Below are 16,648 nucleotides of genomic sequence, written 5' to 3' on the forward strand. Positions count from 1 at the left end.
GGATTTTTTTTCTGTTATACCGCCACTGCAGGACGGGGAGTGAGCCAACAACGCCCCCGGCCGGGGGGTTGATAAGGTGCGTGATGTGAGTGAGATCGGACCCCCCCAAGCTCCATGACTTGACTTGTCAAAGGATTGGGGATCCGAGGCTCCGTCACCCGTGAACTGGTCCCAAGGTTTCGAGAATCGGAACGTCGACGGTCAACACGAGTTATGACGAATCCCGTACAAAGAACGTCTCAACAAAGTCCTGCCTGGCGCATACCCCCGGTTCTTCGATCCATGGTTTTTTCCCTTCTTTTCTTTTCTTGCTTTCGTCCTTCGGTTCTCCTTGCACTAAACCGTATCCCCTACCGGGCCCTGGAAAGATTTGTTGGTTGAACCACACACACCCCCATGTCGTGTGGACCGACCCAAAAAGCTTCACCCCCTCAAAAACTGGGCTTGGGGCTGGCAAACGGCCGGAGATGGCAAAGTTGCAGCCCGTCGTTTGTTTGTGTTGGGTATTTTTATGTGATATTCTTTACTAGAGTTTCAACGCTTTGGTTGGGTTTTGTCGTTTGTTGTTAAAAGGGGGTGGTGGCATGGTTCTGGTCTAAGAAGGGAAACAAAGTGACGACAAAAAAGGGGGGGGGGTGTAGGTTTAGGTCCAGCTGAATGGCTCATCCTGCAAGCACTTTACGCGGTCGGCGCGTTGGACGAGGGAGAGAGACTGACGCCATGGGAATCCTTCTCTCTCTGGCTGGCCTCTTTTTTTGAGGGGTGTTGTTGGTCCTCGTTCCGTCTCAGCGCTCGGGTTTTTGGTATTCCGTTCTTCCTTCCGAGCTTGCAACTTCTGTGCATCAACTAGCAAGGCAAATCATTGGGCGTATGACAATGCTGCTGATGTCTCGTGGGGGGAGGGGCGGCGTCAGCATTCTGCCGAGGGAGGGGGGCAAAGGGGAAACGCCTTGTTGAAGCGATCTTCTCTCACTCGTGCATGCGTCAGATCGACCCGAGTCGAGTTTGTGTGTGCATTTCTCTCTCTCTATTTTCGCCTGTCTCACATTTATTTTCTTTGTTGCCTCTCTACTGACTGGCTCACATGAGCGTGCATGTGTGTAAATGCGGGTTTCAAAGGTTACAGGTTGTGAGTTGTGACTGAAATCAGCCATGTCCTTGTTTATGACAAAAATCATCAAGGCAGAAACAACCCGTGATTGGCGAGTTTGCCGCTTCGCCTTGCAAAGCAGGGCTCGGCGTAACTTGTTCCATCTGCATATCATGTCTGAGAATTCCCAAGCACATTCTACCACTGTTGCCTGTCTACCTCAGCTTGTCCGCCCTCGCCCAGTCATCGTCCGAGACGCCCTTGACCTGGGTCAGGTACTCGCTGAACTTCTGCGATGACCTTAGGGCGTCCCGCATGTGCTGATAGCGGAGCGTCTCTTTTCGGAACTTGGCCAGGTGCCGCGCCATGGTGATGATGTTGCGGATCTCGCGTCCGTTGATCTCGTCCCGCGCTAGCTTGGGCAAGTTCATCTGCAGGTCCTCCATGTCGACGCGGTCCTTGGTGCGAGGAAGCATCTGTACAAAGTTGCCCCAGATCTTGAGCCGGTCCTCCTCGTCAAGTGTCGGGTAGCCCAAGGCCAGTTGGATGCGTGACTTGAAGGCTTCGTCAAAGCTGCCGATGCGGTTGGTCGTCAAGATGAGGATGCCATCATAGTACTCCAGGATACGGAGGAAGACTGCCAGCTGTAAGCATGTATCCCGAGAGGGGATGGGGAAGTTGTACTTGAAATGATGGCATTTCGCTTCTGGTCTGAAAAGGACCTCTCCTCGAGAAAGACGTCTGCCTCATCGAGAAGGACGACTGGATGAGGATCAGCAACAGCTCTCCAATTAGTGACTGACAGAGTCCCCTACCGCAACCCCAGGCTCTCCCTATCTCCAAAACATCGCCAAGATACTGCTCCCAATTAGCATATAGACCGGACCAGGCGAGGGTGACAGAGTTACCTGCTCTACCTCCTTAGGCTCAGTCCCGATATCGCCGCACGTCACCCTATACAAAGGCCTCTCCTGCTCCTCGGCGATACTTTCTGCCGTCAGAGTCTTTCCAGTTCCAGGTCCGCCGTGAAGCAAGACTAGAAGCCCCTGTCCTTTACCTTCGATGATATCGAGCCCCATGTTCTTCCTTTCTCCATGGGCTGACACCACGGCCTGGATTAGCTCTTTAGTCTCAGGGGGCGCGACAAGCTGCGAAAACGCCCTCTTGTTCCAAGTAACATCGCTGATTCGGTCTACTCGTAAGGTCTCTATTGCCTGGTCAGTGAGTGCTGTGACGTTGCTTCACCCCTGAAAATACTGACTCCAGGTCTTGGCGGTGAAATCAAATCCGTGGATGATCGGCGGTAAACAGTAGAGGAAATCCTCGGGTGGTTCCTCAATCTTGAGTAACCTATCGTTTTCGAAAGGCCTGTGAAAAATGCCGTTGGTAGGGTGTAGGCGCCTATACATGTCGTAGTCGATCATGAATCGCCTCTCAGCCTGTTCGACATTAGGAAGGTTCTTTGATGGGATAGGATAGAGACAAACCTGAAAGACACTGTCTGCGCCATACTCGTTGTAGCAGACGAGTTTCTGACGCTTGCAAGCCCAGAACCTTTGTCCTCTGGCAATCAACTTTGCTTTGGTGCCCCCCGGAGCGAATCGTAGTGGGTAGCATTTAAGGCTCGTTATGTCTACGAGCCTGTTGTACTGGTAACGGGTACGGTCAGGCGCTGATGGCATGGCAAGAATCTGTATGAGACGACAGAGGCTGCCATTGAATTCCCAGGCGACGTAACGGCGACCAGTTCTGACGTCTGCGTCTGGGAACCAAGGGATAATGCCACCACTTTCTGGCCCATTAATACCAGGGAAAAAGACCAATTCTCCAGGCCGGAACAATGCCTTGAGATGTTTTGTGTTGACCTTGCCTTGGGCAAATAAGGCATCGGCGGCGTCCCATTCCTCCCTGTAGTTGTCCTCCATCCACTGACATAGCAACCGGAGTGACTCTCTCATAGAGTCGCCCATTTCAACCTCCTCGAGAGCCTCGACGAGCGTCTTGCCATACAGGTGGAAGAAGGAGTATGGTTTCGGAATCTCTTCGAAGCGATCCTCCATCGAATCGGCGCCTTCCCACCCAAGAAAGTCGGGAGGGTTCTGAAAACCAGGAAACCGATCGGGAAATACCTCGAGAATGGCCTTGATTCCATCCTGTGTAGCTTTTCCGACTAATATTTCGCTCTCTTCAGGCTCTTCGGGGTAATAATCTTGCCTAAGAACCAGACCACGAGGCCCAACTTGCCCTTCCTTAGTTAGCACCCAATGGACTATTCCCTTGTTACACTGATAGGCTTTTCCAACCGCGAATGCTAGCTCTGGATGACCTTCAAGGTATTCTTCGTCGTCAGGGATTTGAACGGTTCCTCTGAAATGGCAGTTTTCATTGTCGCCCTTGAAAAGTTGAGGAGGGTCCAAGTAAAACCTCGTCGTTTGCCCTTCTTGCATACACTCACAGCTCACGCGATACAGAATTGTAAACTTGATAGGTTCGTGGGAGCAATGGGACACGGTTAAATCATGAACGGCCTCCTCTTCCTCACCCCCCGGGGATGTATGCTGCGTTGTCTTGATATGCTGGAGTTCTTCCTGGAGCAGCTCGTTCTCGACCTGAAGACGGGAAACTGTAGACACAAGATTATCCATAACTCGAGAGGTTGCAGAGTCTGGTTGAAAATCTTTACCAACCAAGTCACTTAACTTGGCGGTAAGCTGTTCGGAAAGTCGTTGCGCAAGGTCTGCGGCTGGAGGATGGATCATCAAGTGTTAACTAGGTATGTGCCATGGCATTCACAGAGGATTGGATATCGTACCTTTCTCCCCAGAGAAAACCCCATTACCCCCCTCTCCATCATCAAACTGACTATGATCGTGGCCGTTGTATTCCCTTGGTAGCCCCGGTGGGCGCGTTGAGGGTTGAACTTGTATCGTATCGAACCCCGGGTTATCGAGGTGTGGTGGATCAGGGCGTGGCGGCTTGGGGGGTTGCGGATAGAATGCTCGTTCGTTCTTTGCTTGGGCCGCTGCATTGACGTTTAGTTGCGTCCATTAAATATGGCCGGGCTCTGTAAACGGACTTGAAAAGACATGGCCATGATAGTCCGAATGATCTTGCGAAATAGTTTTGTCCATGGTCGAGGTGATTTCTGATAGTGGGTTGTAGAAACCGCGCGCTCTTGGGACAGCGGCCATGCTAACCTCCAGGCTCTGGGCGTTGTTTGAATCTCGAGACACCATTCTAAGGAGAATGTTAAGTAGGTAGGTAGGTATGGAGGTATGGAGGTAGATTAGGTAGGATACAGAAGATCCTGTAGGAGCACAAGATGGAAGAAATGGAAGAATGTGCCCAAGGAAAGATCAACCACAGACGAGGCAGTCGCAGTCTGTAGCTCGACGTGGCAGGCACGTAAGCGCCCAGAGGCGGGGTAAAAGCCTCGGAATGGATGATCAGAATCGATATCAATCTGCAGACTCAGCCTCAGGCGTTTTCGCATTGGACTGGTTGTTGCTGCATGGGTAGACAGCCTTGTTGAGAGCCTGGTCGCAGGCCGCAGGCCGCCCAACCACCTAGGCTCTGCCATTTTCAGGCTGCGCCCTGTTCGATGGACATAACTATTGCGACTATCATGAGAAGAAAGTGGCTAAATAAAGAAGACTGAATGATTCCGAATCGTATTCCTTTTGTATACGATTCGCTGCTTCGAGTTTCACATCTCCTATTTCTGCGAAGACTAAGTCGCTAGAGTCAAGTAAGAGAAGCTGTTATGGCAACACCTAACCTAGAAGAATGTTCGCCGAGAGTAAAGGCCTGGTTTGAACCAGAAAACCAGGAGAACCGGTATGATACACCAGTCCTAAAGACACTCACACGTGTAGACAAAGGCTGACAGGGTTTGTTTAGAGGTGATCCGGAGAAGATTCTAAACGAGGCATTCCAGAAGGCACTGCAGTTCAACCGCGAACAAGCAAAGAAGAACCGAAAACATGAATTTCCATCATTGTCGTCGACAATGGACAGTGTGTTGGACGAGGTACGCAAGGCCGAGGAGCAGCACATCGCGAAGAAGAACTCAAGACACCGATTCACAAAAGCAATGGGCACGGCTTGGACTACAGCCGTCAACAAGATCAATAATTTTAGCACAACTATTGACGTTCTGGTATCGAGCCATCCAGAATACGCAGCACTCGTCTGGGGATCTATGAAGTTCCTGTTCTTGGTGAGTGTGGCCGTGAAACTTATATGGATATCACTGAGACTCTCTACATAGGTGACTTTGAACCATCAAGAACTTTCAGGCAAGATTTCCGAGGCATTCTCTAACATCAGTGACGCCCTTCCAGAGGTAGATTTCCTAGCCAGCGAACTATACCCAGTACCTCGTATACAGACTACTTTAGCAACCATCTACAGTCATATCATCGACTTTTGCACCCGGGCTCTGAGATGGTATATTAGGACAAGAGGGAGCTTTCTTAAGAAAACGTGGGCGGCGATCAAGGACCCATGGGCTCTGGAGTTTGATGATGTTGTGCATCAAATACGACACGCAACTACGAGGATACGAGAGCAGGCGGCGGTCGCCCATCAAGCCGAGACGAGATATGTCAGCTCTGTCGTCTCGCAAGTACAGAAAGAGGTTCTGAAGTTGCAAAGAGAGAGGAGCGTGCCTATTTCCTCTTCTGGGGCCCTGCTAGGTGAGTTATCAAGTGGAAGATGAGACAGTCGAGTGTGGTTCGCTGACTTGAATCTAGGTGGTGCTACTCTTTCGCCCCTAAGCCAGCCTTCATTGCTCGGAAGAGCTCCTCTTGTGATAAAAGAGATGGCCAAATACTTCTTATCTGTACCGTTCAAGCCCGAGAAGGCTCTCGATTTAGGAAAGACATTGAGGGATCGCCGACGGATGCGAGGAAACCCCGTCCCAGACCAGCTCTGGACATCAGCCAAGCTACGAGACTGGATCTCTCAGCCGTGTTCGGCGCTTGTTCAAATACAAGGGAACTTGGTAGCGGCAGATGCTTCCCGGGACTTTGCCCTGGACATTGTCGAGCTAGTGAAAGGGGCTGACCTACCTTTGGCTTGGTATGTGAGTTCACAGTTGGAAAAGCCCATGGATATCCCGGACATCTGGCGCTCTCTCGTCTGGCAGGTTCTCGAGAAAAACTCGGACAGTTCCTCGTACAAGAACTTGACCGAATCCAACTTCAACTCTTGTATCACGGAAGATGACTGGATTCCCCTTCTTGTTGCTGTTTTAGCCGAGATACCGCGGGCAGTTCTAGTCATCGACTCTAACCAAGACGAACGGAAGATTCGGGAGACCGTGAGGAAGTTTTGGAACACTTTCACTGAACGAAAGGTGACTACCATAGTCAAGATGCTCCTGCTGACCTACTCAAACCCCGGGGCGCCGATGCCAAGCATGCTGCCCAACGACGACGTGGAGTTTTACAGTCTGAAGATGGGCCGTGATAGGAGGCCCGGTATGGCGAGGGCTTCAATGTATGGGAGCCCGAGGGGGCGAAGGCAGGTGGGCGGGCGACGGGGTGGGGGAGCGTCTCAGCTCAAGCCGTTCATGGCGAAGCTATTGGAGCAGGGGACAGTTGGATCAGACAAGACATGATGGTTGAAACGACAGGAGTAAGTGTTTGGAGTAGGTAGGCCAGCGGGGGACATAAAACACGAGACCCAGGGAGGCGAGCGCACAGTCAATTCAGTCTCGTGTGTTTTGTCCTCCGCTTGGTAGTGGAAGTGAAAGGGAGGGATTGGGCATTGATGAAGGCAACGAGGCAGACTGTTTTTCTTTTGCATGTAAGAAGCAAGATCTAGATGAGTCTACATGTTATATATGGCCCCTAGATCAGAGAATTTACCCACCTTACAAAACGCAAGTTATCACGAGGCTCTTTCAACCAATACCTGTGAGTCCAATCCAGGCCATGGTCGGGATATTGATAGCCGGGATGTACACAACTCAAATCACTCAGATGATAGGTTAGAAGAAAGAGTGCCTGTAGGATTTCCCCTCCCAAAAGAAAGCACCTCCTCAGCCCGTGGGTAAACTGACAACGCAGTCGCCCGAGGCCAGACGGAGCTATCTGCATACACATTAGAGCTGAAGCTGCACCTCGACCTGTCATGATAAACTCATGACGAGTTGCAGATCCTGCTCATTGGTAGTCTTGAGCTGCATGTTGATCATCCCCCCTTTGGTCTACGCCCTGTCAGTTACTGTACTACCCCCGTTTCTTGGCTGCCTCTTTCTCCGGCGGGTATCTCTTTCTTTTTTTCAGATGGACAAATCATGAAAGATCTGATTGTAAGGACCCTTTTTCGTTTCATGTTTACTCGGAGTTCGGCATCGCTTGAATAAGTGGGATAAAGTGGGCAGTGACAGACAAAGACATGGATGTGTCTAAGAGACAAGGACCACGGCAGCGGATGTGCGCAGTATCATCATCGTCATGACCGCTCAAGAAATGCTTTTTCATTATCTTCCGCTTCAGCCGCAGGAGGTGAGACCAATCTGGCGGTCACCAGCTTCTGATAGAAGGTGTGTAATGCGCTGGACACTTCTCCTGCAAGTCATGCTGTGCATGAGGATGATCAGCGAGCCCTGATTTGCTTCCCTTGAGCTCCCCGCCATCTACCAGAAAGTGATCGACACTCGCTTCCTGGAACACGGCTTCCCTCCATCTCGTTGTAAGAAGAGTCGCTTTAAGCGCCGGCTCGTAATAAGTGTCCCTAGCTGACCACATAAACATGGCCTCTTTTCCCTCATTTTCGTCATGTTTCTTCTTCCTTCTTCATCATACCAAAAAGTAAAGAACCATTCCTTTTACGGCTTCTCCGTTGCTTATACGTCATCGTCAACGTTTAGCTAGGACATCCCTGCAAGTTCCCCAGCACGAGACACCGAAACCGAGCTCAGCGATTGGAACGCACACTCTCTACCACTGGCGTGTGATTGATTGCTTTGTCTTCACCTCCGCTTGCTTGCTCGCCGTCGCCGAATCCCGACTCGGGTTGTAAGTCTGGTGGACGCTGACTCTTTTCAACACCGCCGGTCCATCTCCGATCGGCCGACTTCTTTCAAGTCGGTCTATTTAGCTTAAAAATCACCGGGGCCAGATTAGCGATTAAAGACAAGAAGCATCAGCACGCAATACAAGCTTATAAGCATCATCAGAGTTGTCGAGTCTTTGATTACAAAAGCACCTTGACCACAAGCCTACAACAAGACGACAATATCCAACATAACTACAAACACATCTTTTACAACATCAGAAGAACAGAGTCTTGAAAACTTGACTGAAGAGGTTATGGACCGCTCTCGTTCATTCTCGCGGCCAAGCACTGGCAACCGCAAGCCAAGATCATCATCTCCCCCTGCTACCAGAGGCAGAGCCACTTCTCGCCCCCGTCCTGTGTCCTTCCATCCTAGTACCCGTGGCGTTTCTCGGTCAAGGTCGGGAGTGAGAAGATCGTCAGAATCTAGCTCTCGTTCATCCTCTTACTCTCCCACTCGCCGTCCCAACCACAGCCACCATCGCCAACACGACAGTCAACATGGCAACCAGCACAAGAGCAGCCACGGCCAGTCTCATAAATCATCACACAGCGAGCATCACCACGGCCTCTTCAAAACTTCCGCCGGTCTCATAGCCGGCATCGGCCTCGCCACGGTCCTCGCCCACAAAGTTTGGCCAAAGGGCGTTCTCTACGGCGACGCTGAAGAGTGGGAATCCCGTCCTCACCCGAAACACCGCCACTCGGACCGTCACGAGCACCACCACCGCCATCGCCGCGCTTCGGATGCCGAGCGTGCCATCGATCGCGCCAGACGTCACGGCGGCGATGTTGTCTACTACGAAGAGATCGGACCCTTCCCAGGTCGGAGACGCTCCGCCGCTCTTCAGAGTTACGAGAGACTATCCCCCGCTGAAGAAGAGAGGATACGTCGGATGTCCCGGGACGAGCAACCCCGTGTGGGACGTCTGCCCTATCCTGATGAACCCTACCCCGGCGAGAGCTTCTACGAACCCGAGCGCAGGAGACATTCCATGGCTCAACCAGTTGCTGTTCCCCGCTGAGCGAGAGACTTGATGAACAAAAGTGGCTTCAGCGAGCGTCAATCTAAAACTTGATACGTTTTACGTCGGATGGGATAATGAATGAAATGAGTTTCTTTGTGTTACGGGATCTTGTTAGTTATTGGGAGGTTAAGATTGTTTATCTGGGCTGGCACCTTTCGTTACTTGGCAATTTTGATATCCGATACGAGACAATGATTTGACGGTTTTAGTTATTTTTACTCCTTTTAAAACGTTGCTGCTTTAGAAATACACATTTATATATTGTGCCGTTTCAAACTAATCAACTCTTTGTCATGCGCTGTCCACCAACGCCTTTGCAATGACCCCAAACCGTTCCTATATGTTTCAATCATAGAGTTCAAAGTGAAACTCGCACGTTTAGTATACGTCATCTTCTCCGCATTCAACATCGTTAAGCCAAGCTTGATCCAGGGGACGATGGACTGCTTGGAGCGCTCTCCACACTCTCCTTTGGTCTCATGGCCTCCACGGCCTCCTGCCAAGTGTCACCGGCGGTACGTCTCACAAATGCTGTGTTGAGACAATCGCCAAAGTATCTTTCCCGTCGAGTTGTCCTCCTCTCACCTCCTTCCAGAGCCGAGTATGCGCTGCGAGTGGTACGCATTCTCTTTCTCTTTCCACCCTCACTCAAGAGGTTGCTCAATTTGAGTCTCTCCTGCATGAGCTTGTTGTCAAACTCCACAATGCCTCGCACCCATGGAGCAATGTCCAACACGATGAGCTTTGTGGTGCGATCAAATACTGATGGATCCAGATGGCTGGATGCCGCTGCCTTTTCATTAACAGCAATCGGGTCGAACGCTAGCGCCAGATCCATCCGAGTCATAGGGGTCGTGCAATTCTCGAAAGACTCGTCCAGAACTGAGACTGCGCGATCCTCCGCCAATGGCTTGAGGGTGGAGGATGTTACGTCGGTTGTGGGAAACAGGTTGAAAAGTCTCTGCCTGGTTAGGGATTTTAGAGAGATCGAGAGGCCAACGCTGGGCGTAGATGGTGTTGACTTGGGATCAGCCTCTAGGAGGCGACGGCCCACAATGAAATCATCTCTCGTCTTGGTCGGAATTTCGGGTAGTTCTGGATCGAGCACTTCCTGGAATCTGGTTCCTAGCGAGCCACTCGAGATAAGATCCGCGTCGCTCATCGAAGTGTAAAACTCGTCGAATGCCGCCAGAGTGTCAAGTCTCTGTCTGGGCTCTGATGCGTTCCTGGTTACATCGTCGGCCCAGGATTGGAGATGCAAGCTGCTGTTCCAGTCACCCATGTCAAGTGCCCATGAGTTCCAACACTGCTTCATCACCTCTTCTTCCGACTCCAATGGGTCCAGGCATGTGGCAGTGAGATCACGCCCGATCCATCCCATGCCCTTGCGGTAAGTGTCTTCACTCAAGACTCGAACCACATCCCCATTCTCATCTCGGTCAGAGCCCTTGGGCCATCGGAGATAGAACCAGTCGAAACCACCTTTGCGATCTCCAACACTAATCTGGCACCAGTAGTTGAGTTCTACCAGGGTAGCTCTCAAGTCGTTGTTGCGAGACTTGTATAGGGCCTCGACGGCCGAGCGCTTTAGCAGATGGCCCTCATTTGCTGCAACAAGTAGGCAGTGATCGATAGCCAGGTCGGTTGGTGGATGAGAGAATCGGAAGATGCCGTGCAAGTTGAGGGTCTGGAGGGGTACCATGTTCTCGTCGTTGCAGGTCATGATGAATGGCCTCTTCGATTGTACCATCATGCCCACCAAAGTCGCCCAGAATTGCTTATCCTCTTCGTAGAGAACATCCACCTCCTCTAAAAGGATGAGTGACTGCTTCTGGCTCTGGCTTCCCTTGGTTGTTTCAATTGACTTCGCTTCGGTAGACTTCTTGGTTGGCTTCTTCGAGGCGGCTGCTGCTTTGGGCTGGAAAAAGGCCGTCATCATGCCCTGCTTCCCCGACTTCAAGTCTCTGGCCACTTCATCCTCTTCTGCCTCTGTAGTAGGGTCGGCGCGGTGATGTTGAACGAGATGGTTGCGCGTCATATCGCCAACTTTCTCCAGAATATCCTTGCCGCTTCGCCTGCTTCCCGGGTTGATCTCGAAAATCTCGAAACCCAACTCCTTGGCTACAGCGTAGACGGCAGCTGTCTTGCCGCTGCCATGGGGTCCGCTAATCACCACCGCGTTCGTGAGACGTCCTTGATCTTTTCCTCCCTTGGCAGCTGCATCTCCGCTTCGGATAACCGTCTTTTTCGTGAATCCTGAGCCAGCAGGCGCCCAGTCATCGTCATCTTCGGATACCTCGTCCATCTCATTCGCTTCCTCTTCACTGTCGATAATAAAGCCATCCAGCTTATCCTTCTTTCTCTTCTTCTTGGGAGCAGCAGACGATTTTGCCTTTCCCTTTGCCCCTCCTGCGTCAGCACTGCCGGTGCCGACAGACTGAACCGTGAGTGTTTGCAACCATTCTTTGAGGAGAATAGCCTCCCTGCCAGCTTGGAGAACTTCAGCCGCTGTGCTTGGAGCGTACTTGTGTGTCCAGGACAGACTTTCGCATGCAGACTTGTCATATGCGGAAAGATTGGTCTCGAGTCCTTCATATAGTCTAAGAATGGCTGGGTGTGTTCTTTTCGGTTGAGCACTGGAAGCCCCAGGTCCTATTACGTCGTCGTCCTCCTCGGCAGCGGCAAGTCGCAATGTCCGAAGTTCTGACCGGATGCGCTTCTGAGCTTTACGGCCACTTTCAAAATGTCTCGTCGGGATTCGTAATTCTGTTGGTGCTGGCTCGAAGTTGTCATCATTTGTAGGAAGCGAGTTGCGGAGAGCAGTGAGATCCATGCTGGTGCAAAAGCCCCCCAGAACAGATTCGTCAGGCGAAACTGTAACTGTATAGCCCTTTGACTTCTTGGCGGCGTTGTCCTGAGCGGCAGTCTGAGAACAAACTGAACATTCAAGTCCACGAACGTGGGCCATCCCCTTTGCAGGCCAGAGAGGATATACGGCCCCAGGAATCTTTGTTGTGCCAGTTCTAATACCAAATCGTGGGACCTGATGGTCATGGGTGAAAGGGTTTCGTGTCTTCTTCGGGGACAATGGCGTAGACATAAAGACTGTCTGTCGAGAGGGCCGGTCCTCAGCCGTTTTATGGTTCTCGCTTGTGGCGGGTGTCTGTTTCGCCTTTCCGGTGAAGAAAGGATGCGTAGTTTTGGCCGGACCAGGTGCTTTCTTAACAACACTTTCTTTTGGCTTCTTGGCTCGGCTCTTCGAGGAGTTTGGAGAAAATAATGTCTTGCCGTCCAGGATTTGAGTGATCTTATCACCCATGTCCTTTCGACTCGCTTCATCTCGGCCATACTTGACGCACACTATGCGGGAAGGAAGGATTTTCGACTTGGGTTTGGGTGGTGATCCAAGTGTCCCTGTTTTCGGGTTCCATTTGAGAACCTTTTTATTTGCGGCATCGGGTGGGTTCGAGGTCGAGACTGGTGCTTCGAGGGCAGACTGTGAAGGGGCTTCGGCGGAAATCATAGGCGCATCGCTTAGTGGAGGAGTCGGAATGTCGGTGGTGTTAGGTTCGGGAGTTATATCTGCAGCCTGCTCCATGGGAACGAGGGTTGTTTGTCGCCCTTCCCCTTGGCGTTTTCGGCGTGGTCTCTTAGAACCGGGAGCATCTTGTGCAACAGAGCTGTCCGGCTTTCGACGCTTTCGCCGGCCGTTTGGCGAGTCTGACTCCGATTGAGCGCTGTCGTGCTGGTCATCGTGGTCCGGAGCTGTAGGGGGTTGGGCCGAGGGTTCGGAGTGGCGTGCAGGGTCAACGATAGGTTCTTTGGAGAAGAAAGGATGAACCTTTTTGACTCCAAGTTCCCTCATGCCTTCCTGCGCCATCGCCTCGACCAGAACGGATCCCATTGATACGTGAAAGGCTGTTCCGAGGAAGCATCAGCATAAGTCGAGTGGGCGTAAGAGTTGAAGATGACGAACCTCCCAGTCAGCGTTAAACCACCATTTCACGAATAAGGGCCGTAGAGCGGTATTCGATAGTGACGGAAGATCCGAAAATTGGAGCGAATGGAGCGTTCGAAGGAAACCGGGTCCTTTGAAGGTGGGTGTAGTTTCGTTGAAGACGGCGAAGAAAACGGAATCGTCCTGGGTAACGGAGCACGGCCAAGGGTCGCGTTAAAGTGGTTGAGCTCCGACGCGTCGATTTGACGCGCGCCGCGAAAACGGCCGGTACGTACCTCCGCTACGTCAGGGATTCTGCAGGTGGCAGGCACGACCCCACCACCCAGGCCGAAGAGGCCCCACTAACCGGACTTTGGGTCGGCCCGCTCCCAACTTTTTTTTTTTGAGAGCTTCACCTGTCGGCCATTTGAAGAAAAGTGCAGGCGACAGCACCAGACTTTTGTCGAGAATTGCAATTCCCAAGGCCAGCGGTATCTTTTGCGCCTCACGATACCGAAATCGTCATGGCTTCTGAATACAGAATCCATAAGCCTTATGTGCTGGCGGCTCTGCCTCGGCCTCTCGATCATACTGAAGGCCGCATTGTCGCGCGAGAGGTCTACGGCTTGCGCGACGGCCAAAAGAAGAGGAAGAGGACGGAACTGGTCGTCGGTGTGGATGGAGAGACTGCGAGTATCTACGATGTAAGTATTATGGTCAATATTATACTCAGGAATGGTGCTAATCGCAAACAGGTCCCTGCATCAAGACTGATCACCTCGTATCCCATCCCGCCGCAAGAATCTTTCACCTGCCCCCCTTACTCGATTAGAATTCGGCGCGCTGGCAGCAGCGATGTTTCCAGATATACCTATATCTCTACTCGCGATTCGACAGGCCAGAAGATCTCTCTGTTCAAGGATGTTGTGCACCAAGACGGCAAGACAACCTCCACCTCGACCGCTTCTCAAATCCTCAAAGTCTCACCCATCCGATACATAACATGTTCCTCGAATGCGTCAGAAACTTCAAATGTGGGGGATATAATCGCGGTCTGCCAGAATGGAGAATTTGCTTCTCTTTCAGGGGAGACTCTCGCGGTTCAATGGACAGCTTCGTCCAAGTCCGCTGTTCAGGACGTTGTCGCAACGCAGATCGAGGGTTTCGAAGTGGAACATGTGACCTCAGGAACCCTGGCTGAGTTCAGCGAGGGTATTTTCAAGGACAAGCCAGAGATCTTCAGTGCTCTGCCCAAAACTCCTGTTTCTGAGCCTGAGCTGATTGCGCTGGTGTCGAAGTCTGTCAGCCAAGGCCAGGAGAGTCGACACTCGGTTATCCTGGCTGCTGCTTCGGGAGTTTCTTCCGCTTCATCTGACATTCAGAAGTTGGCGCCCCTTGAAATTGCCCCTATTGGTGCTTCAACGACCCAAGGTGCCGAATCATCTACCTACCAAGTCGACATCCAAACTGCCCTCTTGATGCAGTTGCAGCAAGGCTCTCTCAAAGTCTACGACCTCACCACACCTGTCCCAAAGCTCAAGTCTACGGTACACATGGAGAACGCGGTGTCCTTTTCTCGCCTGTCCCGGCCCTTCGTTCTGTCATGCTCACTTGAATCCATTGGCCTCTACAACCACCAATACCGCTCGATCCATGCGAATGCGCCCCTTGATCTATCTGAACTCCCCGCTGAGTGCCAAAAGCCCAAAACGTGTCAGTTGATCAGCTATCTGCGAAGCCAAGATCTTGTTGTCGCCCTGGTAGACAACGTCCTTGTCTCTATCCAAGTCGAACCGCCTAAGAGTCACGGGAAGCGACGGAAACAGGGTCTCTTGATTGACTCCATCGGTCGAGGAACTACCGTCGATATCACTGCGAAGAGGGCAAAGTCCGAGAAATTGGCTCTCGAGTTCTCCAAGCAGGTTCCTGGAACGATGACGGAGGAGTATCTGGCCAGGCTGCACGCTGGGCTCGACACAGCAGATGAACTTCTTGCAAAGGACGATCTCAGTGGATGGGAAACCCTATTGCGCAAACAATTCCGTATGGGTGTTCGATCTGTTCCTAATGGTGACGGCAAGGCAGTCAACGGGCAGGAGGACAAAGACTCGCAGGAAGTACCCGAGTGGGAATGGCTTTCAGGGCCGTCGTCATATGCCGTGGTCGACCGTCGTTGGGTGCTCTACGCGATTGGACGATGCTTTTCTATCACCGTGACTACAGACGAGGAACCTCGGCCAAAGCTACGCCTCAACTTGCCTGACAGCAACGTCACGTCCTACCTGGTCGTTGCAGGGCACCTGACTCTTTCGAACTTGAAGGCAGCATTCCGAGATGAATTCGACGCGGAAGCATTGGATAGCAAGAATCTCGCTAACGACGTGCTTTCGAGCCTGACCGACGCCGACCCGTCAATGACGCTCGTCCTGAACTATCTCCAGGCCACACAACTTGGCGAGCTTGAGCTTCTCGTAGCCATCCGAGCCCTCATGCTGAATCTGGATCTGATCTCCGACCCTAAGAAGCCGGCTGGGGCTAAGCTCTTGAAGAATGAGGCACATGATGGTGCTGAGAACTACGAGATGGACCTCGACGACCTGGAGCGGGACATTGCGATCACGGAATACTACCTCGGAGACGACAGCAGCAGCCGGTCACGGGGACTCACATTAGCCTTTGCCAAGCTTTGGAGGCTCCCGGCAATCACGACTGTGAAGGCTCTGCGGGCAACGTTCAAGACGGAAGAGATCCTATCACTCATTTACACACTGAGGGTGGAACTTGTCCGAGGGGCGTGGACATCGCTGTATATCGACCCAACCAGCTTTGATTCCGAGGGTAACGACCCGCCCCCGGACGGTGTGATCACATTGATCTCGGATCTCCTCGGTCGATGCCTCGATGCCGTCGGCGCCGGAGGATGGCTGCTGAACGACGCCATCTCAACCGATAAGTCCGAGACCGGCGACTTGTTGACGGCGCTGAAGCTTGAGGTTACTGCGGCGCTCGAGGGTCTAGAGGAGGCAGTGTATCTGAATGGTGTTGTTGGCGAGGCAGTCCGATTTGGGCTGGCGGCACAGAAGAGTGGTGCAGCCCGACAGACGTGGAACGCAAACAAGCCGATCCCGATGCACCTCGAGGGCCGGGAGTCTCGACTGTTGCCGCTGGGGCTCAAGACGAAGCAGCTCCCTACCAAGGACAAGGTGGTGTCGGGCGGCGAGGTGGTGCAGCGCAGCATGCGAGAGACGGGCCACCTGATCAGCCAGAAGGTGGAGGCATACTCGCTAGAGAAGCTGACGATCTAAGTCGTGTGGTCAAAGGGGATTGGGCCCGGAGCAACGAAGGTTTACTTTCAAGGCAACCAAAGGAGATGGCACTACGGAGGCTACCGTTTGATCCATGGGAGCACGTTGCAACGACAGCAGCCGGCGACACCACGGAAGCCACATGGCATGCGGCTGAAAAGCTGCAGCGGGCATCCTTGACGTCGACGGGACTAGCCTCGGCCTTGGCTTATCGCGGAGA

At 52.3% G+C, this 16,648-nt stretch overlaps 4 protein-coding genes across 4 annotated transcripts; 2 read left to right on the top strand and 2 right to left on the bottom strand.

The window, feature by feature from the left end:
• Window positions 1–1,305: 1,305 nt before the first annotated feature.
• On the bottom strand, window positions 1,306–2,169 carry NECHADRAFT_94444 (uncharacterized protein; the record flags this gene model as incomplete). The annotated part of the gene is made up of 3 exons (XM_003045147.1): window positions 1,306–1,727; window positions 1,775–1,852; window positions 1,950–2,169. The coding sequence occupies 3 exons, from the start codon at window positions 2,167–2,169 to the stop codon at window positions 1,306–1,308; spliced, it is 720 nt and encodes a 239-aa protein (XP_003045193.1).
• Window positions 2,170–5,099: 2,930 nt separating this feature from the next.
• Window positions 5,100–6,713, top strand: NECHADRAFT_81705 (uncharacterized protein; the record flags this gene model as incomplete). Its single annotated transcript, XM_003044739.1, has 3 exons — window positions 5,100–5,309; window positions 5,481–5,787; window positions 5,845–6,713. 3 exons carry the CDS (start codon window positions 5,100–5,102, stop codon window positions 6,711–6,713), a joined length of 1,386 nt encoding a protein of 461 aa, XP_003044785.1.
• Window positions 6,714–8,403: 1,690 nt separating this feature from the next.
• NECHADRAFT_100906 (uncharacterized protein) lies at window positions 8,404–13,090 on the bottom strand (the record flags this gene model as incomplete). Its single annotated transcript, XM_003045148.1, has 1 exon — window positions 8,404–13,090. One exon carries the CDS (start codon window positions 13,088–13,090, stop codon window positions 9,599–9,601), a length of 3,492 nt encoding a protein of 1,163 aa, XP_003045194.1. The 3' UTR covers window positions 8,404–9,598.
• Window positions 13,091–13,647: 557 nt separating this feature from the next.
• Window positions 13,648–16,428, top strand: NECHADRAFT_70241 (uncharacterized protein; the record flags this gene model as incomplete). The annotated part of the gene is made up of 2 exons (XM_003044740.1): window positions 13,648–13,827; window positions 13,879–16,428. The coding sequence occupies 2 exons, from the start codon at window positions 13,648–13,650 to the stop codon at window positions 16,426–16,428; spliced, it is 2,730 nt and encodes a 909-aa protein (XP_003044786.1).
• Between the last annotated feature and the right edge of the window lie 220 nt (window positions 16,429–16,648).

Source organism: Fusarium vanettenii (genome assembly GCF_000151355.1).
Source record: "Fusarium vanettenii 77-13-4 chromosome 6 genomic scaffold NECHAsca_20_chr6_4_0, whole genome shotgun sequence".
In the NCBI taxonomy this organism is placed as follows: Eukaryota; Fungi; Ascomycota; class Sordariomycetes; order Hypocreales; family Nectriaceae; genus Fusarium; species Fusarium vanettenii.